This window comes from Pimephales promelas, chromosome 11 (genome assembly GCF_988280905.1).
Source record: "Pimephales promelas chromosome 11, fPimPro1.hap1.1, whole genome shotgun sequence".
NCBI classification, from domain to species: Eukaryota; Metazoa; Chordata; class Actinopteri; order Cypriniformes; family Leuciscidae; genus Pimephales; species Pimephales promelas.
In genome coordinates, this window is record NC_142779.1 from 16864340 (window position 1) to 16890211 (window position 25872).

General features: G+C 37.5%; 1 protein-coding gene across 1 annotated transcript in view; it reads right to left on the reverse strand.

Annotated features, from left to right (window-relative positions):
* Positions 1-21777: 21777 nt before the first annotated feature.
* Positions 21778-25872, reverse strand: part of zcchc24 (zinc finger, CCHC domain containing 24) — a 40791-nt gene continuing 36696 nt past the window's right edge. Inside the window, exon 4 of the mRNA XM_039672297.2 lies at positions 21778-25871. Within this exon, the coding sequence (XP_039528231.1) occupies positions 25758-25871 (114 nt within the window). The 3' untranslated portion in view covers positions 21778-25757. The remainder of the gene's footprint in view (position 25872) is intronic.

Sequence of the window (25872 nt, forward strand, 5' to 3'; positions counted from 1 at the left end):
GATCTAGACCCTTCCAGAGCTGAGATATCAAAATTCAAAATTTTGACCTGAAAAAAAAACGACAGTGTTACCCCTTTCGTTTTTTTCATTTTCGGGCAAAAAATTAAGTTTCTCCAATCTTCTCAAAACTCTGGATTATGATAGAGGGCTGTGAGACTTTGACCTGAGTGCAAAAATGGATGATCTAGACCCTTCCAGAGCTGAGATATCGAAATTCAAAATTTCGACCCGAAAAAAAAAAACGACAGTGTTACCCCTTTTGTTTTTTTTCATTTTCGGGCGAAAAATTAAGTTTCTCCAATCTTCTCAAAACTCTGGATTATGATAGAGGGCTGTGAGACTTTGACCTGAGTGCAAAAATGGATGATCTAGACCCTTCCAGAGCTGAGATATCGAAATTCAAAATTTCGACCCGAAAAAAAAAACGACAGTGTTACCCCTTTTGTTTTTTTTCATTTTCGGGCAAAAAATTAAGTTTCTCCAATCTTCTCAAAACTCTGGATTATGATAGAGGGCTGTGAGACTTTGACCTGAGTGCAAAAATGGATGATCTAGACCCTTCCAGAGCTGAGATATCGAAATTCAAAATTTCGACCCGAAAAAAAAACCACAGTGTTACCCCTTTTGTTTTTTTTCATTTTCGGGCAAAAAATTAAGTTTCTCCAATCTTCTCAAAACTCTGGATTATGATAGAGGGCTGTGAGACTTTGATCTGAGTGCAAAAATGGATGATCTAGACCCTTCCAGAGCTGAGATATCGAAATTCAAAATTTCGACCAAAAAAAAAACCCGACAGTGTTACCCCTTTTGTTTTTTTTTTCATTTTCGGGCAAAAAATTAAGTTTCTCCAATCTTCTCAAAACTCTGGATTATGATAGAGGGCTGTGAGACTTTGACCTGAGTGCAAAAATGGATGATCTAGACCCTTCCAGAGCTGAGATATCGAAATTCAAAATTTCGACCCGAAAAAAAAACGACAGTGTTACCCCTTTTGTTTTTTTTCATTTTCGGGCGAAAAATTAAGTTTCTCCAATCTTCTCAAAACTCTGGATTATGATAGAGGGCTGTGAGACTTTGACCTGAGTGCAAAAATGGATGATCTAGACCCTTCCAGAGCTGAGATATCGAAATTCAAAATTTCGACCCGAAAAAAAAACGACAGTGTTACCCCTTTTGTTTTTTTTTCATTTTCGGGCGAAAAATTAAGTTTCTCCAATCTTCTCAAAACTCTGGATTAGAGGGTTGGATAGAGGGTTGTGAGACTTTGACCTGAGTGCAAAAATGGATGATCTAGACCCTTCCAGAGCTGAGATATCGAAATTTAAAATTTCGACCCGAAAAAAAAACGACAGTGTTACCCCTTTTGTTTTTTTTCATTTTCGGGCGAAAAATTAAGTTTCTCCAATCTTCTCAAAACTCTGGATTATGATAGAGGGCTGTGAGACTTTGACCTGAGTGCAAAAATTGATGATCTAGACCCTTCCAGAGCTGAGATATCGAAATTCAAAATTTCGACCAAAAAAAAAAACCGACAGTGTTACCCCTTTTGTTTTTTTTCATTTTCGGGCAAAAAATGAAGTTTCTCCAATCTTCTCAAAACTCTGGATTATGATAGAGGGCTGTGAGACTTTGACCTGAGTGCAAAAATGGATGATCTAGACCCTTCCAGAGCTGAGATATCGAAATTCAAAATTTCGACCCGAAAAAAAAACGACAGTGTTTTTTTTCATTTTCGGGCGAAAAATTAAGTTTCTCCAATCTTCTCAAAACTCTGGATTATGATAGAGGGCTGTGAGACTTTGACCTGAGTGCAAAAATGGATGATCTAGACCCTTCCAGAGCTGAGATATCAAAATTCAAAATTTTGACCTGAAAAAAAAAACGACAGTGTTACCCCTTTCGTTTTTTTTCGTTTTTGGGCGAAAAATTAAGCTTCTCCAATCTTCTCAAAACTCTGGATTCTGATAGAGGGCCACGAGACTTTGACCTGAGTGCAAAAATGGAGACTCTAGACACTTCCAGAGCTGAGATATCGAAATTCAAAATTTCGACCCGAAAAAAAAAACGACAGTGTTACCCCTTTTGTTTTTTTTCATTTTCGGGCGAAAAATTAAGTTTCTCCAATCTTCTCAAAACTCTGGATTATGATAGAGGGCTGTGAGACTTTGACCTGAGTGCAAAAATGGATGATCTAGACCCTTCCAGAGCTGAGATATCGAAATTCAAAATTTCGACCCGAAAAAAAAACGACAGTGTTACCCCTTTTATTTTTTTTCATTTTCGGGCGAAAAATTAAGTTTCTCCAATCTTCTCAAAACTCTGGATTATGATAGAGGGCTGTGAGACTTTGACCTGAGTGCAAAAATGGATGATCTAGACCCTTCCAGAGCTGAGATATCGAAATTCAAAATTTCGACCCGAAAAAAAAACGACAGTGTTACCCCTTTTGTTTTTTTTCATTTTCGGGCGAAAAATTAAGTTTCTCCAATCTTCTCAAAACTCTGGATTATGATAGAGGGCTGTGAGACTTTGACCTGAGTGCAAAAATGGATGATCTAGACCCTTCCAGAGCTGAGATATCAAAATTCAAAATTTTGACCTGAAAAAAAAAACGACAGTGTTACCCCTTTCGTTTTTTTTCGTTTTTGGGCGAAAAATTAAGCTTCTCCAATCTTCTCAAAACTCTGGATTCTGATAGAGGGCCACGAGACTTTGACCTGAGTGCAAAAATGGAGACTCTAGACACTTCCAGAGCTGAGATATCGAAATTCAAAATTTCGACCCGAAAAAAAAAACGACAGTGTTACCCCTTTTGTTTTTTTTCATTTTCGGGCGAAAAATTAAGTTTCTCCAATCTTCTCAAAACTCTGGATTATGATAGAGGGCTGTGAGACTTTGACCTGAGTGCAAAAATGGATGATCTAGACCCTTCCAGAGCTGAGATATCGAAATTCAAAATTTCGACCCGAAAAAAAAACGACAGTGTTACCCCTTTTGTTTTTTTTCATTTTCGGGCGAAAAATTAAGTTTCTCCAATCTTCTCAAAACTCTGGATTATGATAGAGGGCTGTGAGACTTTGACCTGAGTGCAAAAATGGATGATCTAGACCCTTCCAGAGCTGAGATATCGAAATTCAAAATTTCGACCCGAAAAAAAAAACGACAGTGTTACCCCTTTTGTTTTTTTTCATTTTCGGGCGAAAAATTAAGTTTCTCCAATCTTCTCAAAACTCTGGATTATGATAGAGGGCTGTGAGACTTTGACCTGAGTGCAAAAATGGATGATCTAGACCCTTCCAGAGCTGAGATATCAAAATTCAAAATTTTGACCTGAAAAAAAAAACGACAGTGTTACCCCTTTCGTTTTTTTTCGTTTTTGGGCGAAAAATTAAGCTTCTCCAATCTTCTCAAAACTCTGGATTCTGATAGAGGGCCACGAGACTTTGACCTGAGTGCAAAAATGGAGACTCTAGACACTTCCAGAGCTGAGATATCGAAATTCAAAATTTCGACCCGAAAAAAAAAACGACAGTGTTACCCCTTTTGTTTTTTTTCATTTTCGGGCGAAAAATTAAGTTTCTCCAATCTTCTCAAAACTCTGGATTATGATAGAGGGCTGTGAGACTTTGACCTGAGTGCAAAAATGGATGATCTAGACCCTTCCAGAGCTGAGATATCGAAATTCAAAATTTCGACCCGAAAAAAAAACGACAGTGTTACCCCTTTTGTTTTTTTTCATTTTCGGGCGAAAAATTAAGTTTCTCCAATCTTCTCAAAACTCTGGATTATGATAGAGGGCTGTGAGACTTTGACCTGAGTGCAAAAATGGATGATCTAGACCCTTCCAGAGCTGAGATATCGAAATTCAAAATTTCGACCCGAAAAAAAAACGACAGTGTTACCCCTTTTGTTTTTTTTAATTTTCGGGCGAAAAATTAAGTTTCTCCAATCTTCTCAAAACTCTGGATTATGATAGAGGGCTGTGAGACTTTGACCTGAGTGCAAAAATTGATGATCTAGACCCTTCCAGAGCTGAGATATCGAAATTCAAAATTTCGACCCGAAAAAAAAACGACAGTGTTACCCCTTTTGTTTTTTTTCATTTTCGGGCGAAAAATTAAGTTTCTCCAATCTTCTCAAAACTCTGGATTATGATAGAGGGCTGTGAGACTTTGACCTGAGTGCAAAAATGGATGATCTAGACCCTTCCAGAGCTGAGATATCGAAATTAAAAATTTCGACCCAAAAAAAAAAAACGACAGTGTTACCCCTTTTGTTTTTTTTCATTTTCGGGCAAAAAATTAAGTTTCTCCAATCTTCTCAAAACTCTGGATTATGATAGAGGGCTGTGAGACTTTGACCTGAGTGCAAAAATGGATGATCTAGACCCTTCCAGAGCTGAGATATCGAAATTCAAGTTTCGACCCGAAAAAAAAACGACAGTGTTTTTTTTTCATTTTCGGGCGAAAAATTAAGTTTCTCCAATCTTCTCAAAACTCTGGATTATGATAGAGGGCTGTGAGACTTTGACCTGAGTGCAAAAATGGATGATCTAGACCCTTCCAGAGCTGAGATATCAAAATTCAAAATTTTGACCTGAAAAAAAAACGACAGTGTTACCCCTTTCGTTTTTTTTCGTTTTTGGGCGAAAAATTAAGCTTCTCCAATCTTCTCAAAACTCTGGATTCTGATAGAGGGCCACGAGACTTTGACCTGAGTGCAAAAATGGAGACTCTAGACACTTCCAGAGCTGAGATATCGAAATTCAAAATTTCGACCCGAAAAAAAAAACGACAGTGTTACCCCTTTTGTTTTTTTTCATTTTCGGGCGAAAAATTAAGTTTCTCCAATCTTCTCAAAACTCTGGATTATGATAGAGGGCTGTGAGACTTTGACCTGAGTGCAAAAATGGATGATCTAGACCCTTCCAGAGCTGAGATATCGAAATTCAAAATTTCGACCCGAAAAAAAAACGACAGTGTTACCCCTTTTATTTTTTTTCATTTTCGGGCGAAAAATTAAGTTTCTCCAATCTTCTCAAAACTCTGGATTATGATAGAGGGCTGTGAGACTTTGACCTGAGTGCAAAAATGGATGATCTAGACCCTTCCAGAGCTGAGATATCGAAATTCAAAATTTCGACCCGAAAAAAAAACGACAGTGTTACCCCTTTTGTTTTTTTTCATTTTCGGGCGAAAAATTAAGTTTCTCCAATCTTCTCAAAACTCTGGATTATGATAGAGGGCTGTGAGACTTTGACCTGAGTGCAAACATGGATGATCTAGACCCTTCCAGAGCTGAGATATCGAAATTCAAAATTTCGACCCAAAAAAAAAAAACGACAGTGTTACCCCTTTTGTTTTTTTTCATTTTCGGGCAAAAAATTAAGTTTCTCCAATCTTCTCAAAACTCTGGATTATGATAGAGGGATGTGAGACTTTGACCTGAGTGCAAAAATGGATGATCTAGACCCTTCCAGAGCTGAGATATCGAAATTCAAAATTTCGACCCGAAAAAAAAACGACAGTGTTACCCCTTTTGTTTTTTTTCATTTTCGGGCGAAAAATTAAGTTTCTCCAATCTTCTCAAAACTCTGGATTATGATAGAGGGCTGTGAGACTTTGACCTGAGTGCAAAAATGGATGATCTAGACCCTTCCAGAGCTGAGATATCGAAATTCAAAATTTCGACCCGAAAAAAAAAACGACAGTGTTACCCCTTTTGTTTTTTTTCATTTTCGGGCGAAAAATTAAGTTTCTCCAATCTTCTCAAAACTCTGGATGAGAGGGTTGGATAGAGGGTTTTGAGACTTTGACCTGAGTGCAAAAATGGATGATCTAGACCCTTCCAGAGCTGAGATATCGAAATTCAAAATTTCGACCCGAAAAAAAAACGACAGTGTTACCCCTTTTGTTTTTTTTCATTTTCGGGCGAAAAATTAAGTTTCTCCAATCTTCTCAAAACTCTGGATTATGATAGAGGGCTGTGAGACTTTGACCTGAGTGCAAAAATTGATGATCTAGACCCTTCCAGAGCTGAGATATCGAAATTCAAAATTTCGACCAAAAAAAAAAACCGACAGTGTTACCCCTTTTGTTTTTTTTCATTTTCGGGCAAAAAATGAAGTTTCTCCAATCTTCTCAAAACTCTGGATTATGATAGAGGGCTGTGAGACTTTGACCTGAGTGCAAAAATGGATGATCTAGACCCTTCCAGAGCTGAGATATCGAAATTCAAAATTTCGACCCGAAAAAAAAAACGACAGTGTTACCCCTTTTGTTTTTTTTCATTTTCGGGCGAAAAATTAAGTTTCTCCAATCTTCTCAAAACTCTGGATTATGATAGAGGGCTGTGAGACTTTGACCTGAGTGCAAAAATGGATGATCTAGACCCTTCCAGAGCTGAGATATCAAAATTCAAAATTTTGACCTGAAAAAAAAAACGACAGTGTTACCCCTTTCGTTTTTTTTCGTTTTTGGGCGAAAAATTAAGCTTCTCCAATCTTCTCAAAACTCTGGATTCTGATAGAGGGCCACGAGACTTTGACCTGAGTGCAAAAATGGAGACTCTAGACACTTCCAGAGCTGAGATATCGAAATTCAAAATTTCGACCCGAAAAAAAAAACGACAGTGTTACCCCTTTTGTTTTTTTTCATTTTCGGGCGAAAAATTAAGTTTCTCCAATCTTCTCAAAACTCTGGATTATGATAGAGGGCTGTGAGACTTTGACCTGAGTGCAAAAATGGATGATCTAGACCCTTCCAGAGCTGAGATATCGAAATTCAAAATTTCGACCCAAAAAAAAAAACGACAGTGTTACCCCTTTTGTTTTTTTTCATTTTCGGGCAAAAAATTAAGTTTCTCCAATCTTCTCAAAACTCTGGATTATGATAGAGGGATGTGAGACTTTGACCTGAGTGCAAAAATGGATGATCTAGACCCTTCCAGAGCTGAGATATCGAAATTCAAAATTTCGACCCGAAAAAAAAACGACAGTGTTACCCCTTTTGTTTTTTTTCATTTTCGGGCAAAAAATTAAGTTTCTCCAATCTTCTCAAAACTCTGGATTATGATAGAGGGCTGTGAGACTTTGACCTGAGTGCAAAAATGGATGATCTAGACCCTTCCAGAGCTGAGATATCGAAATTCAAAATTTCGACCCGAAAAAAAAGGACAGTGTTACCCCTTTTGTTTTTTTCATTTTCGGGCAAAAAATTAAGTTTCTCCAATCTTCTCAAAACTCTGGATTATGATAGAGGGCTGTGAGACTTTGATCTGAGTGCAAAAATGGATGATCTAGACCCTTCCAGAGCTGAGATATCGAAATTAAAAATTTCGACCAAAAAAAAAAACGACAGTGTTACCCCTTTTGTTTTTTTTCATTTTCGGGCAAAAAATTAAGTTTCTCCAATCTTCTCAAAACTCTGGATTATGATAGAGGGCTGTGAGACTTTGACCTGAGTGCAAAAATGGATGATCTAGACCCTTCCAGAGCTGAGATATCGAAATTCAAAATTTCGACCCGAAAAAAAAACGACAGTGTTACCCCTTTTGTTTTTTTTCATTTTCGGGCGAAAAATTAAGTTTCTCCAATCTTCTCAAAACTCTGGATTATGATAGAGGGCTGTGAGACTTTGACCTGAGTGCAAAAATGGATGATCTAGACCCTTCCAGAGCTGAGATATCAAAATTCAAAATTTTGACCTGAAAAAAAAAAACGACAGTGTTACCCCTTTCGTTTTTTTTCGTTTTTGGGCGAAAAATTAAGCTTCTCCAATCTTCTCAAAACTCTGGATTCTGATAGAGGGCCACGAGACTTTGACCTGAGTGCAAAAATGGAGACTCTAGACACTTCCAGAGCTGAGATATCGAAATTCAAAATTTCGACCCGAAAAAAAAACGACAGTGTTACCCCTTTTGTTTTTTTTCATTTTCGGGCGAAAAATTAAGTTTCTCCAATCTTCTCAAAACTCTGGATTATGATAGAGGGCTGTGAGACTTTGACCTGAGTGCAAAAATGGATGATCTAGACCCTTCCAGAGCTGAGATATCGAAATTCAAAATTTCGACCCGAAAAAAAAACGACAGTGTTACCCCTTTTGTTTTTTTTTCATTTTCGGGCGAAAAATTAAGTTTCTCCAATCTTCTCAAAACTCTGGATTATGATAGAGGGCTGTGAGACTTTGACCTGAGTGCAAAAATGGATGATCTAGACCCTTCCAGAGCTGAGATATCGAAATTCAAAATTTCGACCCGAAAAAAAAAACGACAGTGTTACCCCTTTTGTTTTTTTCATTTTCGGGCGAAAAATTAAGTTTCTCCAATCTTCTCAAAACTCTGGATTATGATAGAGGGCTGTGAGACTTTGATCTGAGTGCAAAAATGGATGATCTAGACCCTTCCAGAGCTGAGATATCGAAATTAAAAATTTCGACCAAAAAAAAAAAACCGACAGTGTTACCCCTTTTGTTTTTTTTCATTTTCGGGCAAAAAATTAAGTTTCTCCAATCTTCTCAAAACTCTGGATTATGATAGAGGGCTGTGAGACTTTGACCTGAGTGCAAAAATGGATGATCTAGACCCTTCCAGAGCTGAGATATCGAAATTCAAAATTTCGACCCGAAAAAAAAACGACAGTGTTTCGACAGTGCTTTTCCAATCCCTTTTGTTTTTTTTCATTTTCGGGCGAAAAATTAAGTTTCTCCAATCTTCTCAAAACTCTGGATTCTGATAGAGGGCTGTGAGACTTTGACCTGAGTGCAAAAATGGATGATCTAGACCCTTCCAGAGCTGAGATATCGAAATTCAAAATTTCGACCCGAAAAAAAACCCGACAGTGTTACCCCTTTTGTTTTTTTTCATTTTCGGGCGAAAAATTAAGTTTCTCCAATCTTCTCAAAACTCTGGATTATGATAGAGGGCTGTGAGACTTTGACCTGAGTGCAAAAATGGATGATCTAGACCCTTCCAGAGCTGAGATATCAAAATTCAAAATTTTGACCTGAAAAAAAAACGACAGTGTTACCCCTTTCGTTTTTTTCATTTTCGGGCAAAAAATTAAGTTTCTCCAATCTTCTCAAAACTCTGGATTATGATAGAGGGCTGTGAGACTTTGACCTGAGTGCAAAAATGGATGATCTAGACCCTTCCAGAGCTGAGATATCGAAATTCAAAATTTCGACCCGAAAAAAAAAACGACAGTGTTACCCCTTTTGTTTTTTTTCATTTTCGGGCGAAAAATTAAGTTTCTCCAATCTTCTCAAAACTCTGGATTATGATAGAGGGCTGTGAGACTTTGACCTGAGTGCAAAAATGGATGATCTAGACCCTTCCAGAGCTGAGATATCGAAATTCAAAATTTCGACCCGAAAAAAAAAACGACAGTGTTACCCCTTTTGTTTTTTTTCATTTTCGGGCAAAAAATTAAGTTTCTCCAATCTTCTCAAAACTCTGGATTATGATAGAGGGCTGTGAGACTTTGACCTGAGTGCAAAAATGGATGATCTAGACCCTTCCAGAGCTGAGATATCGAAATTCAAAATTTCGACCCGAAAAAAAAACCACAGTGTTACCCCTTTTGTTTTTTTTCATTTTCGGGCAAAAAATTAAGTTTCTCCAATCTTCTCAAAACTCTGGATTATGATAGAGGGCTGTGAGACTTTGATCTGAGTGCAAAAATGGATGATCTAGACCCTTCCAGAGCTGAGATATCGAAATTCAAAATTTCGACCAAAAAAAAAACCCGACAGTGTTACCCCTTTTGTTTTGTTTTTCATTTTCGGGCAAAAAATTAAGTTTCTCCAATCTTCTCAAAACTCTGGATTATGATAGAGGGCTGTGAGACTTTGACCTGAGTGCAAAAATGGATGATCTAGACCCTTCCAGAGCTGAGATATCGAAATTCAAAATTTCGACCCGAAAAAAAAACGACAGTGTTACCCCTTTTGTTTTTTTTCATTTTCGGGCGAAAAATTAAGTTTCTCCAATCTTCTCAAAACTCTGGATTATGATAGAGGGCTGTGAGACTTTGACCTGAGTGCAAAAATGGATGATCTAGACCCTTCCAGAGCTGAGATATCGAAATTCAAAATTTCGACCCGAAAAAAAAACGACAGTGTTACCCCTTTTGTTTTTTTTTCATTTTCGGGCGAAAAATTAAGTTTCTCCAATCTTCTCAAAACTCTGGATTAGAGGGTTGGATAGAGGGTTGTGAGACTTTGACCTGAGTGCAAAAATGGATGATCTAGACCCTTCCAGAGCTGAGATATCGAAATTTAAAATTTCGACCCGAAAAAAAAACGACAGTGTTACCCCTTTTGTTTTTTTTCATTTTCGGGCGAAAAATTAAGTTTCTCCAATCTTCTCAAAACTCTGGATTATGATAGAGGGCTGTGAGACTTTGACCTGAGTGCAAAAATTGATGATCTAGACCCTTCCAGAGCTGAGATATCGAAATTCAAAATTTCGACCAAAAAAAAAAACCGACAGTGTTACCCCTTTTGTTTTTTTTCATTTTCGGGCAAAAAATGAAGTTTCTCCAATCTTCTCAAAACTCTGGATTATGATAGAGGGCTGTGAGACTTTGACCTGAGTGCAAAAATGGATGATCTAGACCCTTCCAGAGCTGAGATATCGAAATTCAAAATTTCGACCCGAAAAAAAAACGACAGTGTTTTTTTTCATTTTCGGGCGAAAAATTAAGTTTCTCCAATCTTCTCAAAACTCTGGATTATGATAGAGGGCTGTGAGACTTTGACCTGAGTGCAAAAATGGATGATCTAGACCCTTCCAGAGCTGAGATATCAAAATTCAAAATTTTGACCTGAAAAAAAAAACGACAGTGTTACCCCTTTCGTTTTTTTTCGTTTTTGGGCGAAAAATTAAGCTTCTCCAATCTTCTCAAAACTCTGGATTCTGATAGAGGGCCACGAGACTTTGACCTGAGTGCAAAAATGGAGACTCTAGACACTTCCAGAGCTGAGATATCGAAATTCAAAATTTCGACCCGAAAAAAAAAACGACAGTGTTACCCCTTTTGTTTTTTTTCATTTTCGGGCGAAAAATTAAGTTTCTCCAATCTTCTCAAAACTCTGGATTATGATAGAGGGCTGTGAGACTTTGACCTGAGTGCAAAAATGGATGATCTAGACCCTTCCAGAGCTGAGATATCGAAATTCAAAATTTCGACCCGAAAAAAAAACGACAGTGTTACCCCTTTTATTTTTTTTCATTTTCGGGCGAAAAATTAAGTTTCTCCAATCTTCTCAAAACTCTGGATTATGATAGAGGGCTGTGAGACTTTGACCTGAGTGCAAAAATGGATGATCTAGACCCTTCCAGAGCTGAGATATCGAAATTCAAAATTTCGACCCGAAAAAAAAACGACAGTGTTACCCCTTTTGTTTTTTTTCATTTTCGGGCGAAAAATTAAGTTTCTCCAATCTTCTCAAAACTCTGGATTATGATAGAGGGCTGTGAGACTTTGACCTGAGTGCAAAAATGGATGATCTAGACCCTTCCAGAGCTGAGATATCAAAATTCAAAATTTTGACCTGAAAAAAAAAACGACAGTGTTACCCCTTTCGTTTTTTTTCGTTTTTGGGCGAAAAATTAAGCTTCTCCAATCTTCTCAAAACTCTGGATTCTGATAGAGGGCCACGAGACTTTGACCTGAGTGCAAAAATGGAGACTCTAGACACTTCCAGAGCTGAGATATCGAAATTCAAAATTTCGACCCGAAAAAAAAAACGACAGTGTTACCCCTTTTGTTTTTTTTCATTTTCGGGCGAAAAATTAAGTTTCTCCAATCTTCTCAAAACTCTGGATTATGATAGAGGGCTGTGAGACTTTGACCTGAGTGCAAAAATGGATGATCTAGACCCTTCCAGAGCTGAGATATCGAAATTCAAAATTTCGACCCGAAAAAAAAACGACAGTGTTACCCCTTTTGTTTTTTTTCATTTTCGGGCGAAAAATTAAGTTTCTCCAATCTTCTCAAAACTCTGGATTATGATAGAGGGCTGTGAGACTTTGACCTGAGTGCAAAAATGGATGATCTAGACCCTTCCAGAGCTGAGATATCGAAATTCAAAATTTCGACCCGAAAAAAAAAACGACAGTGTTACCCCTTTTGTTTTTTTTCATTTTCGGGCGAAAAATTAAGTTTCTCCAATCTTCTCAAAACTCTGGATTAGAGGGTTGGATAGAGGGTTGTGAGACTTTGACCTGAGTGCAAAAATGGATGATCTAGACCCTTCCAGAGCTGAGATATCGAAATTCAAAATTTCGACCCGAAAAAAAAACGACAGTGTTACCCCTTTTGTTTTTTTTCATTTTCGGGCGAAAAATTAAGTTTCTCCAATCTTCTCAAAACTCTGGATTATGATAGAGGGCTGTGAGACTTTGACCTGAGTGCAAAAATTGATGATCTAGACCCTTCCAGAGCTGAGATATCGAAATTCAAAATTTCGACCAAAAAAAAAAACCGACAGTGTTACCCCTTTTGTTTTTTTTCATTTTCGGGCAAAAAATGAAGTTTCTCCAATCTTCTCAAAACTCTGGATTATGATAGAGGGCTGTGAGACTTTGACCTGAGTGCAAAAATGGATGATCTAGACCCTTCCAGAGCTGAGATATCGAAATTCAAAATTTCGACCCGAAAAAAAAACGACAGTGTTACCCCTTTTGTTTTTTTTCATTTTCGGGCGAAAAATTAAGTTTCTCCAATCTTCTCAAAACTCTGGATTATGATAGAGGGCTGTGAGACTTTGACCTGAGTGCAAAAATGGATGATCTAGACCCTTCCAGAGCTGAGATATCAAAATTCAAAATTTTGACCTGAAAAAAAAAACGACAGTGTTACCCCTTTCGTTTTTTTTCGTTTTTGGGCGAAAAATTAAGCTTCTCCAATCTTCTCAAAACTCTGGATTCTGATAGAGGGCCACGAGACTTTGACCTGAGTGCAAAAATGGAGACTCTAGACACTTCCAGAGCTGAGATATCGAAATTCAAAATTTCGACCCGAAAAAAAAAACGACAGTGTTACCCCTTTTGTTTTTTTTCATTTTCGGGCGAAAAATTAAGTTTCTCCAATCTTCTCAAAACTCTGGATTATGATAGAGGGCTGTGAGACTTTGACCTGAGTGCAAAAATGGATGATCTAGACCCTTCCAGAGCTGAGATATCGAAATTCAAAATTTCGACCCGAAAAAAAAACGACAGTGTTACCCCTTTTGTTTTTTTTCATTTTCGGGCGAAAAATTAAGTTTCTCCAATCTTCTCAAAACTCTGGATTATGATAGAGGGCTGTGAGACTTTGACCTGAGTGCAAAAATGGATGATCTAGACCCTTCCAGAGCTGAGATATCGAAATTCAAAATTTCGACCCGAAAAAAAAACGACAGTGTTACCCCTTTTGTTTTTTTTAATTTTCGGGCGAAAAATTAAGTTTCTCCAATCTTCTCAAAACTCTGGATTATGATAGAGGGCTGTGAGACTTTGACCTGAGTGCAAAAATTGATGATCTAGACCCTTCCAGAGCTGAGATATCGAAATTCAAAATTTCGACCCGAAAAAAAAACGACAGTGTTACCCCTTTTGTTTTTTTTCATTTTCGGGCGAAAAATTAAGTTTCTCCAATCTTCTCAAAACTCTGGATTATGATAGAGGGCTGTGAGACTTTGACCTGAGTGCAAAAATGGATGATCTAGACCCTTCCAGAGCTGAGATATCGAAATTAAAAATTTCGACCCAAAAAAAAAAAACGACAGTGTTACCCCTTTTGTTTTTTTTCATTTTCGGGCAAAAAATTAAGTTTCTCCAATCTTCTCAAAACTCTGGATTATGATAGAGGGCTGTGAGACTTTGACCTGAGTGCAAAAATGGATGATCTAGACCCTTCCAGAGCTGAGATATCGAAATTCAAGTTTCGACCCGAAAAAAAAACGACAGTGTTTTTTTTTCATTTTCGGGCGAAAAATTAAGTTTCTCCAATCTTCTCAAAACTCTGGATTATGATAGAGGGCTGTGAGACTTTGACCTGAGTGCAAAAATGGATGATCTAGACCCTTCCAGAGCTGAGATATCAAAATTCAAAATTTTGACCTGAAAAAAAAACGACAGTGTTACCCCTTTCGTTTTTTTTCGTTTTTGGGCGAAAAATTAAGCTTCTCCAATCTTCTCAAAACTCTGGATTCTGATAGAGGGCCACGAGACTTTGACCTGAGTGCAAAAATGGAGACTCTAGACACTTCCAGAGCTGAGATATCGAAATTCAAAATTTCGACCCGAAAAAAAAAACGACAGTGTTACCCCTTTTGTTTTTTTTCATTTTCGGGCGAAAAATTAAGTTTCTCCAATCTTCTCAAAACTCTGGATTATGATAGAGGGCTGTGAGACTTTGACCTGAGTGCAAAAATGGATGATCTAGACCCTTCCAGAGCTGAGATATCGAAATTCAAAATTTCGACCCGAAAAAAAAACGACAGTGTTACCCCTTTTATTTTTTTTCATTTTCGGGCGAAAAATTAAGTTTCTCCAATCTTCTCAAAACTCTGGATTATGATAGAGGGCTGTGAGACTTTGACCTGAGTGCAAAAATGGATGATCTAGACCCTTCCAGAGCTGAGATATCGAAATTCAAAATTTCGACCCGAAAAAAAAACGACAGTGTTACCCCTTTTGTTTTTTTTCATTTTCGGGCGAAAAATTAAGTTTCTCCAATCTTCTCAAAACTCTGGATTATGATAGAGGGCTGTGAGACTTTGACCTGAGTGCAAACATGGATGATCTAGACCCTTCCAGAGCTGAGATATCGAAATTCAAAATTTCGACCCAAAAAAAAAAAACGACAGTGTTACCCCTTTTGTTTTTTTTCATTTTCGGGCAAAAAATTAAGTTTCTCCAATCTTCTCAAAACTCTGGATTATGATAGAGGGATGTGAGACTTTGACCTGAGTGCAAAAATGGATGATCTAGACCCTTCCAGAGCTGAGATATCGAAATTCAAAATTTCGACCCGAAAAAAAAACGACAGTGTTACCCCTTTTGTTTTTTTTCATTTTCGGGCGAAAAATTAAGTTTCTCCAATCTTCTCAAAACTCTGGATTATGATAGAGGGCTGTGAGACTTTGACCTGAGTGCAAAAATGGATGATCTAGACCCTTCCAGAGCTGAGATATCGAAATTCAAAATTTCGACCCGAAAAAAAAAACGACAGTGTTACCCCTTTTGTTTTTTTTCATTTTCGGGCGAAAAATTAAGTTTCTCCAATCTTCTCAAAACTCTGGATTAGAGGGTTGGATAGAGGGTTTTGAGACTTTGACCTGAGTGCAAAAATGGATGATCTAGACCCTTCCAGAGCTGAGATATCGAAATTCAAAATTTCGACCCGAAAAAAAAACGACAGTGTTACCCCTTTTGTTTTTTTTCATTTTCGGGCGAAAAATTAAGTTTCTCCAATCTTCTCAAAACTCTGGATTATGATAGAGGGCTGTGAGACTTTGACCTGAGTGCAAAAATTGATGATCTAGACCCTTCCAGAGCTGAGATATCGAAATTCAAAATTTCGACCAAAAAAAAAAACCGACAGTGTTACCCCTTTTGTTTTTTTTCATTTTCGGGCAAAAAATGAAGTTTCTCCAATCTTCTCAAAACTCTGGATTATGATAGAGGGCTGTGAGACTTTGACCTGAGTGCAAAAATGGATGATCTAGACCCTTCCAGAGCTGAGATATCGAAATTCAAAATTTCGACCCGAAAAAAAAACGACAGTGTTACCCCTTTTGTTTTTTTTCATTTTCGGGCGAAAAATTAAGTTTCTCCAATCTTCTCAAAACTCTGGATTATGATAGAGGGCTGTGAGACTTTGACCTGAGTGCAAAAATGGATGATCTAGACCCTTCCAGAGCTGAGATATCAAAATTCAAAATTTTGACCTGAAAAAAAAAACGACAGTGTTACCCCTTTCGTTTTTTTTCGTTTTTGGGCGAAAAATTAAGCTTCTCCAATCTTCTCAAAACTCTGGATTCTGATAGAGGGCCACGAGACTTTGACCTGAGTGCAAAAATGGAGACTCTAGACACTTCCAGAGCTGAGATATCGAAATTCAAAATTTCGACCCGAAAAAAAAAACGACAGTGTTACCCCTTTTGTTTTTTTTCATTTTCGGGCGAAAAATTAAGTTTCTCCAATCTTCTCAAAACTCTGGATTATGATAGAGGGCTGTGAGACTTTGACCTGAGTGCAAAAATGGATGATCTAGACCCTTCCAGAGCTGAGATATCGAAATTCAAAATTTCGACCCAAAAAAAAAAACGACAGTGTTACCCCTTTTGTTTTTTTTCATTTTCGGGCAAAAAATTAAGTTTCTCCAATCTTCTCAAAACTCTGGATTATGATAGAGGGATGTGAGACTTTGACCTGAGTGCAAAAATGGATGATCTAGACCCTTCCAGAGCTGAGATATCGAAATTCAAAATTTCGACCCGAAAAAAAAACGACAGTGTTACCCCTTTTGTTTTTTTTCATTTTCGGGCAAAAAATTAAGTTTCTCCAATCTTCTCAAAACTCTGGATTATGATAGAGGGCTGTGAGACTTTGACCTGAGTGCAAAAATGGATGATCTAGACCCTTCCAGAGCTGAGATATCGAAATTCAAAATTTCGACCCGAAAAAAAAGGACAGTGTTACCCCTTTTGTTTTTTTCATTTTCGGGCAAAAAATTAAGTTTCTCCAATCTTCTCAAAACTCTGGATTATGATAGAGGGCTGTGAGACTTTGATCTGAGTGCAAAAATGGATGATCTAGACCCTTCCAGAGCTGAGATATCGAAATTAAAAATTTCGACCAAAAAAAAAAACGACAGTGTTACCCCTTTTGTTTTTTTTCATTTTCGGGCAAAAAATTAAGTTTCTCCAATCTTCTCAAAACTCTGGATTATGATAGAGGGCTGTGAGACTTTGACCTGAGTGCAAAAATGGATGATCTAGACCCTTCCAGAGCTGAGATATCGAAATTCAAAATTTCGACCCGAAAAAAAAACGACAGTGTTACCCCTTTTGTTTTTTTTCATTTTCGGGCGAAAAATTAAGTTTCTCCAATCTTCTCAAAACTCTGGATTATGATAGAGGGCTGTGAGACTTTGACCTGAGTGCAAAAATGGATGATCTAGACCCTTCCAGAGCTGAGATATCAAAATTCAAAATTTTGACCTGAAAAAAAAAAACGACAGTGTTACCCCTTTCGTTTTTTTTCGTTTTTGGGCGAAAAATTAAGCTTCTCCAATCTTCTCAAAACTCTGGATTCTGATAGAGGGCCACGAGACTTTGACCTGAGTGCAAAAATGGAGACTCTAGACACTTCCAGAGCTGAGATATCGAAATTCAAAATTTCGACCCGAAAAAAAAACGACAGTGTTACCCCTTTTGTTTTTTTTCATTTTCGGGCGAAAAATTAAGTTTCTCCAATCTTCTCAAAACTCTGGATTATGATAGAGGGCTGTGAGACTTTGACCTGAGTGCAAAAATGGATGATCTAGACCCTTCCAGAGCTGAGATATCGAAATTCAAAATTTCGACCCGAAAAAAAAACGACAGTGTTACCCCTTTTGTTTTTTTTTCATTTTCGGGCGAAAAATTAAGTTTCTCCAATCTTCTCAAAACTCTGGATTATGATAGAGGGCTGTGAGACTTTGACCTGAGTGCAAAAATGGATGATCTAGACCCTTCCAGAGCTGAGATATCGAAATTCAAAATTTCGACCCGAAAAAAAAAACGACAGTGTTACCCCTTTTGTTTTTTTCATTTTCGGGCGAAAAATTAAGTTTCTCCAATCTTCTCAAAACTCTGGATTATGATAGAGGGCTGTGAGACTTTGATCTGAGTGCAAAAATGGATGATCTAGACCCTTCCAGAGCTGAGATATCGAAATTAAAAATTTCGACCAAAAAAAAAAAACCGACAGTGTTACCCCTTTTGTTTTTTTTCATTTTCGGGCAAAAAATTAAGTTTCTCCAATCTTCTCAAAACTCTGGATTATGATAGAGGGCTGTGAGACTTTGACCTGAGTGCAAAAATGGATGATCTAGACCCTTCCAGAGCTGAGATATCGAAATTCAAAATTTCGACCCGAAAAAAAAACGACAGTGTTTCGACAGTGCTTTTCCAATCCCTTTTGTTTTTTTTCATTTTCGGGCGAAAAATTAAGTTTCTCCAATCTTCTCAAAACTCTGGATTCTGATAGAGGGCCACGAGACTTTGACCTGAGTGCAAAAATGGAGACTCTAGACACTTCCAGAGCTGAGATATCGAAATTCAAAATTTCGACCCGAAAAAAAAACGACAGTGTTACCCCTTTTGTTTTTTTTTCATTTTCGGGCGAAAAATTAAGTTTCTCCAATCTTCTCAAAACTCTGGATTATGATAGAGGGCTGTGAGACTTTGACCTGAGTGCAAAAATGGATGATCTAGACCCTTCCAGAGCTGAGATATCGAAATTCAAAATTTCGACCCGAAAAAAAAAAACGACAGTGTTACCCCTTTTGTTTTTTTTTCATTTTCGGGCGAAAAATTAAGTTTCTCCAATCTTCTCAAAACTCTGGATTATGATAGAGGGCTGTGAGACTTTGACCTGAGTGCAAAAATGGATGATCTAGACCCTTCCAGAGCTGAGATATCGAAATTCAAAATTTCGACCCGAAAAAAAAACGACAGTGTTACCCCTTTTGTTTTTTTTCATTTTCGGGCGAAAAATTAAGTTTCTCCAATCTTCTCAAAACTCTGGATTATGATAGAGGGCTGTGAGACTTTGACCTGAGTGCAAAAATGGATGATCTAGACCCTTCCAGAGCTGAGATATCGAAATTCAAAATTTCGACCCGAAAAAAAAACGACAGTGTTACCCCTTTTGTTTTTTTTCATTTTCGGGCAAAAAATTAAGTTTCTCCAATCTTCTCAAAACTCTGGATTATGATAGAGGGCTGTGAGACTTTGACCTGAGTGCAAAAATGGATGATCTAGACCCTTCCAGAGCTGAGATATCGAAATTCAAAATTTCGACCCGAAAAAAAAACGACAGTGTTATCCCTTTTGTTTTTTTTCATTTTCGGGCGAAAAATTAAGTTTCTCCAATCTTCTCAAAACTCTGGATTATGATAGAGGGCTGTGAGACTTTGACCTGAGTGCAAAAATGGATGATCTAGACCCTTCCAGAGCTGAGATATCAAAATTCAAAATTTTGACCTGAAAAAAAAAACCGACAGTGTTACCCCTTTTGTTTTTTTTCATTTTCGGGCGAAAAATTAAGTTTCTCCAATCTTCTCAAAACTCTGGATTATGATAGAGGGCTGTGAGACTTTGACCTGAGTGCAAAAATGGATGATCTAGACCCTTCCAGAGCTGAGATATCAAAATTCAAAATTTTGACCTGAAAAAAAAAAACGACAGTGTTACCCCTTTTGTTTTTTTTCATTTTCGGGCGAAAAATTAAGTTTCTCCAATCTTCTCAAAACTCTGGATTATGATAGAGGGCTGTGAGACTTTGACCTGAGTGCAAAAATGGATGATCTAGACCCTTCCAGAGCTGAGATATCAAAATTCAAAATTTTGACCTGAAAAAAAAAACGACAGTGTTACCCCTTTTGTTTTTTTTCATTTTCGGGCGAAAAATTAAGTTTCTCCAATCTTCTCAAAACTCTGGATTCTGATAGAGGGTCATGAGACTTAGACCTGAGTGCAAAAATGGAGGCTCTAGACCCTTCCAGAGCTGAGATATCAAAACTCAAAAATTCGACCCGAAAAAAAAAACGCCAGTGGTACCCCTTTCGTTGTTTTTTTTTTCGGGCGAAAAATCAAGTTTTTCCAATCTTCTCAAAACTGGATTCTGATAGAGGGCCATGAGACTTAAACCTGAGTGCAAAAATGGAGGCTCTAGACCCTTCCAGAGCTGAGATATCGAAACTCAAAAATTCGACCCGAAAAAAAAAAAAAGACAGTGGTACCCCTTTCGTTTTGTTTTTTTCGGGCGAAAAATTAAGTTTCTCCAATCTTCTCAAAACTCTGGATTCTGATAGAGGGCCATGAGACTGAAACATGAGTGCAAAAATGGAGGCTCTAGACCCTTCCAGAGCTGAGATATTGAGATCCCACGTAGCATTAATGCCATTATAAATATCTCAATATCTCAGCTCTGGAAGGGTCTAGAGCCTCCATTTTGGCACTCAGGACCAAGTCTTTATATTTCCTGCTTTATATTTTGGGGTGAAGTGTGACCAGGATCTGGTTTTGATGAGATTCACACACTGACTGCGGTGTGTGTGCGTGTGCACCTGCTGTCTGGTCTAGTACACAGTAGTGCAGTGCCAGATCAGTGCTGTAAGCCCAGCAGTGTTTATGTGGATGAGTGTGTGTTGGCGCTGATTGTGTCCTCTTCACATCCGTTTCTCCACTCCTCCAGCACCTGACTGCCAACACTGACTTTAGTCCCTAATATGAAGACATGTTGTGATGGATCCGTGTCAATATCGGGATTCTGATAACACCTGGTTTGGCTATACATCCTTTAACATTCCAAGTTATTTAAGCCTCTAAATGTGTGTGTTGTGTACCGTTATAACCGATCTTCAGGCAGTTTCATGGGATTTATGTAACACGTTGGCCCCCCCTTTTTTGTAGGGAAAGTGTTGGATATTTATAATGGCATAAATGCTAAGTGGGATCTCCACATCTCAGCTCCGGAAGGGTCTAGAGCCTCCATTTTGGCACTCAGGTCTAAGTCTCATGGCCCTCTATCAGAATCCAGAGTTTCGAGAAGATTAGAGAAACTCAAAAATTCAACCCAAAAAAAAAACGACAGTGGTACCCCTTTCGTTTTTTTTCGGGCGAAAAATTAAGTTTCTCCAATTTTCCCAAAACTCTGGATTCTGATAGAGGGCCATGAGACTTAAACTTGAGTGCAAAAATGGAGGCTCTAGACCCTTCCAGAGCTGAGATATCGAAACTCAAAAATTAGACCCGAAAAAAAACCCGACAGTGGTACGTACCCCTTTCGTTTTTTTTTTTCGGGTGAAAAATTAAGTTTCTCCAATCTTCTCAAAACTCTGGATTCTGATAGAGGGCCATGAGACTGAAACATGAGTGCAAAAATGGAGGCTCTAGACCCTTCCAGAGCTGAGATATCGAAACTCAAACATTCGACCCGAAAAAAAAACGACAGTGGTACCCCTTTCTTTTTTTTTTTTCGGGCGAAAAATTTAGTTTCTCCAATCTTCTCAAAACTCTGGATTCTGATAGAGGGCCATGAGACTTAGACCTGAGTGCAAAAATGGAGGCTCTAGACCCTTCCAGAGCTGAGATATCGAAACTCAAACATTCTACCCGAAAAAAAAAAAAAAAACGACAGACCTGAGTGCAAAAATGGAGACTTTAGACCCTTCCAGAGCTGAGATATGGACATCCCACATAGCATTTATGCCATTATAAAGATAGTGGGATAAATGCTATGTGGGGTCTCAATATCTCAGCTCTGGAATATGTTTTAATGTTCAAGTTTTTGTTCTAAAAAAAGAAAGATGCACACAGAAAATGACTCTAATATGACCAGATTGATTGATTCGAATATATTTAGTTTGTTACAAACAATGTGCAATCTGTAAAACAAAAACCTCAAAATTATAGTTGAAATGGTATACTGCTGGAATTTTTTTAACCTTGAGAAAAAGCTTAAAGTACAGACCAACAAATATCACTGTGTGCTAATACAAGAGATGAAACAGAGTCATGATTCATTTAGTCAATTTTTTAATTGAATAAACTTCTAAAAGCACAGTCTTCAGTTTTCCTAACTAACAAATAAGGCACATATCGGAATGCCGTTTCATGGACACTGAGCTACAGATTTCATCTAGTCTCGCATTCTAGTACATTCCACCATCAATGCTTTCTGTAGCTCGGTCCACTCCAATATGATGAAAAATATATTACAGACATTACAAACATGAGTGTTAAATCAGTACATTCAATAAATCTATTAATGGTACTGGAAATCCTAGGAGTGAATAGAGGCATTTATTAATGACTAACAATTAGAGAGGTCTATTCTACAAAAGATTTCTTGGCAAGAATTAAACATGTATTAATATTAAATAAGAATACATTGCACAAATTATATTTCTTGAATCATTTAAAAACATGCACATGCAAACTTCAACCCCACACAATTTTTCAGCCCCACACAAATGTGAAGAAAAGCATTTCGACATCATTCCTGGACCTGGCAGTAACTGGAGACGGCTAACTAGAGCTCAGTTTCATACAGTATGAACCTGATTCACTAACACATTTCGACCGTGTAAAAGGTTTGTACGTGCAATTCAGTGTTATGATCAATGACTCGGTTAGTCAAGTCTTTTTGCCACTGTTTTGCATCTATAAAACCTCTCAGTAAAAAGGCCCTACGACTTACAGTGTGTGAGTCAGTCTCTGTTATGTTAAAAACAGCTGTTTGTGGTGATGTTAAAGCGAGTGTTATAGGTTTCCTATAAATGCAAATCAAACCATTCATGCATTGCAGACACAACAATTCTAAACAATGTTGAAGCGCATGTATGCTCATAACAGGTAAGGTTACGATATACTAACAACATCTAATAACAAAACAAATAAAATGGCTTGTAAGGGCATAATAATTATGTACCAACCATTGAATAATATTCTATGTAGTCATCAATATTTTCTTCATAGAGTAGCTTCTGTTGCATATTTTATACAAAAAAAGAATTGAATTGTTAAAAAAAGAACAAAATCCTTCCATAAATATTTCTGTAGGATATAACCAAAGATTATTGTAAAACATCAAAGGAAAAAAAAAGCTCCCAGATCTTTTGCATCTCAGCAATTTGCCCTTTTTCACATAAGTTTTAATATTGCATCATAACATTTTGAAACAGGTAACTTGATAATGATGGCAATCGAATATATACATAAAACACATACTAGTATCTTTGTAAGGGAAACCGAAAAAAAAAAAAATTGCTCCAAAATCTTCATTTTCTATATTGTTTCCAAAATACACATACCTTTAATAGAAAATAACACGTTTATACTGAAAGTGAGCTATAAAAGTCAAGTATATGTATTTCAAGACAAAAACACATGCGCAAAAAAAGCACTTTGTATAGTTTTAAATGCGTGGACACCATCAATACCACAATCTCTGTCTTTCATTCAATATAACAGAAATCAACAGGGGAAGTTCATTTACACAAATCCGCCAAACTCAGGGCTATCTTTTTAGTCATGTATATAGTGCAATGCAATTATTTTGCAATAGTAAAGCAAAAATAATAATTAGGCTTTGATCTAGTGGTGCATACAGAACTGACAATAAATTGAATTGATCCCAAAACTGCAAGGAAATCATTATTTGTAGACTATCAGCTATGGGTGATCCGCAATGATTAAGATGAATCCACAGTAATAGTTTATTTCACTGGTTATTTTCATTACGGTGTTTATCAAAAAGCAGAGAAACTCATTCCAGCCTAAATGAGGCCTGAAGTAAACCTTGGCGTGTAAGAATGTACGCACAGTGAAGCCATTAGCAACACCGGCAAAAACACAATAACCATGAAATAAAAGCTCTCAGAAACAATGACGACATCCAAAGAAGAAAGCAGCGACTTACACAAACAGCCTTGCTTTTTATCTAACAGTGAAAAAATGATTGACTCCTTAAATCTCCCATCAGAAAATCAAAAGTAGAATTAGCTGGTGGTTTATATTTTCAGACATCTAATCAGCTCTTTAATTCCTCTGCATCATTCGTGACATCCTCTAGCAAAAATCCAGATTTTTAACTGTGTTAAGGCACTAGACGTTCCCTTCAGAGAAGATTCATATCGAGTTCTAATAAATGAAACATTAACTACACAAAATATGTGGACTCCAAAGATAAGTAAACATTTATACACATTGTATTTACCATGTAAATGCGTTTAACTTCATATGTACATCTAGGATTAACAACGCAACGTCAGTTCTCACACTATCCATCTGCAACTTCCCACCGGAACACGTAAAGCTACATTTATTGTTCAATAATCCTGGGTCACACTCAAATGATTGATTAATACATTGTGTGAGCCATAATAAGAGGTAACGGCACATAGATGAGATCTTGTACACACTTACTTCCATACAAATACTAACGAGCTCCTATCATAATTCTCTCAGTAATACGTCTCGGTCCAAAAAGTCTTCTGACCATTCAAATGTTTCGCCAAAATTGAATCTCATTACATCTCAAATAAACTCTTCGTCATTACTTACTTTGTCCTTCTTTTCCCTTTACAACTAATATATATGTCCACTCAGATAGAAAAGTCTTCCCAAAAATCACAGTTTAAACAGGGTGTAATTCATCAGTTATGTTTGCAGCTAATGTATAAGCATAAACATATAGGGTTACGCAAAAAGTTTTCATTCCGAAATACGATCAGAATGATTGTGTAAACAGCGGATTTTTTTTAATGAAACATTTTAGTGCAAGGGTCAAATTCAACATTTAGGTTAAAAAATAAAAATAAAAAAATCTTTTTGCGTCCATGGTTCCATTGAAGAAACATCCATGGAAACTTTCTACTGCACAAAAGGTTTTTCAGATTAATCAAATGTTCTTTACGGTAAGTAAAAAAGGGTTATTTTAGAACTGTTCAATGAAAGGTTATTTGAGGAATGGCATTGCTATGCAAACCAGCTTTTGGAACCTTTATTTTTAAGAGTGAAATAATTCATTCAAACACTCTTTATCCTGAGGCCAATATCTCAGCGAAGAACAGGCGTTATGTTTTTGAATGCTTGGACACGGACTGAAAAGCTCACATTTTGACCCCTGTACCAAAATACTTTATGAAGCAGTTCTCTGGCAACAATTGACGACATACGTGATCACATTTCAAAGGACCGTGATGATCATCAAGTCGTGGCTTTGTTTCGCTCATCCACAAAAATCGTCCGATTTTGCGACAATGTAAAGGAACTGCATAAGCTGCAATGGTTTTGCATAGTTGCCAACAACTCGATTCAAAGGTTCTAGGTGCCTCCAGGGCTGCAATTAGCCAACCTGACAAAAATATCTCACATTTGGCAATTCATAAATGTACGTGGAATATACAAACTACCTGATGCGCTAAACCGAAGCATTAGTTCTATTCTACAGTAGTTTCTAATGGCAAGAGGTGGGGTTAAACAATACCTGTCCAGATATAAACACAGATGAAATTATCCCAGTTTAGTTAATTCAATTGCACTACGATACGATATACAAACATAAATAAATATGTGACACGAAAGCAAGGGATGGAAAATCCATTATCCCTCTGTTAATTCACAGTTAACATGATGTGCTATTGACCCAAAAACTCTGCAAAGGCACTCTGGGCCCTTGTTCGACTAACGTAAAACCTTTAGTGCTCGGCACATCCTCAAAGTTCACTTGGTAGGGAGAATGAAGGGAGTCTGTAAACACACAATCTGGGAACGCAACGGTGAGGTAATCCACTGCATCCCGTACGGATAGAAATACTGTTCCAAACATATTCAATTGTCCATTATACACAATAAATGCGTTGCATGCTGCTGATACACAAAGCCATTACTAGCGTTAGAGATATTTACATTAATATTTTGGCACTTTTCACTTTTTCTGGAGCGCTTGGTAGGAGAAGTGTTGGGAAAGGGGGGGGCACGATATCGGGATCCTCCTTATTGCACACGGCGGCAGTAGTAGCCCAGGACTTTGCACTTCTCGCACAGATGCTGCGGGTGCTCCTTACTCTGGTCGGAAACGTCCAGGCCATCGGGTTTCTCTAAAGGACGC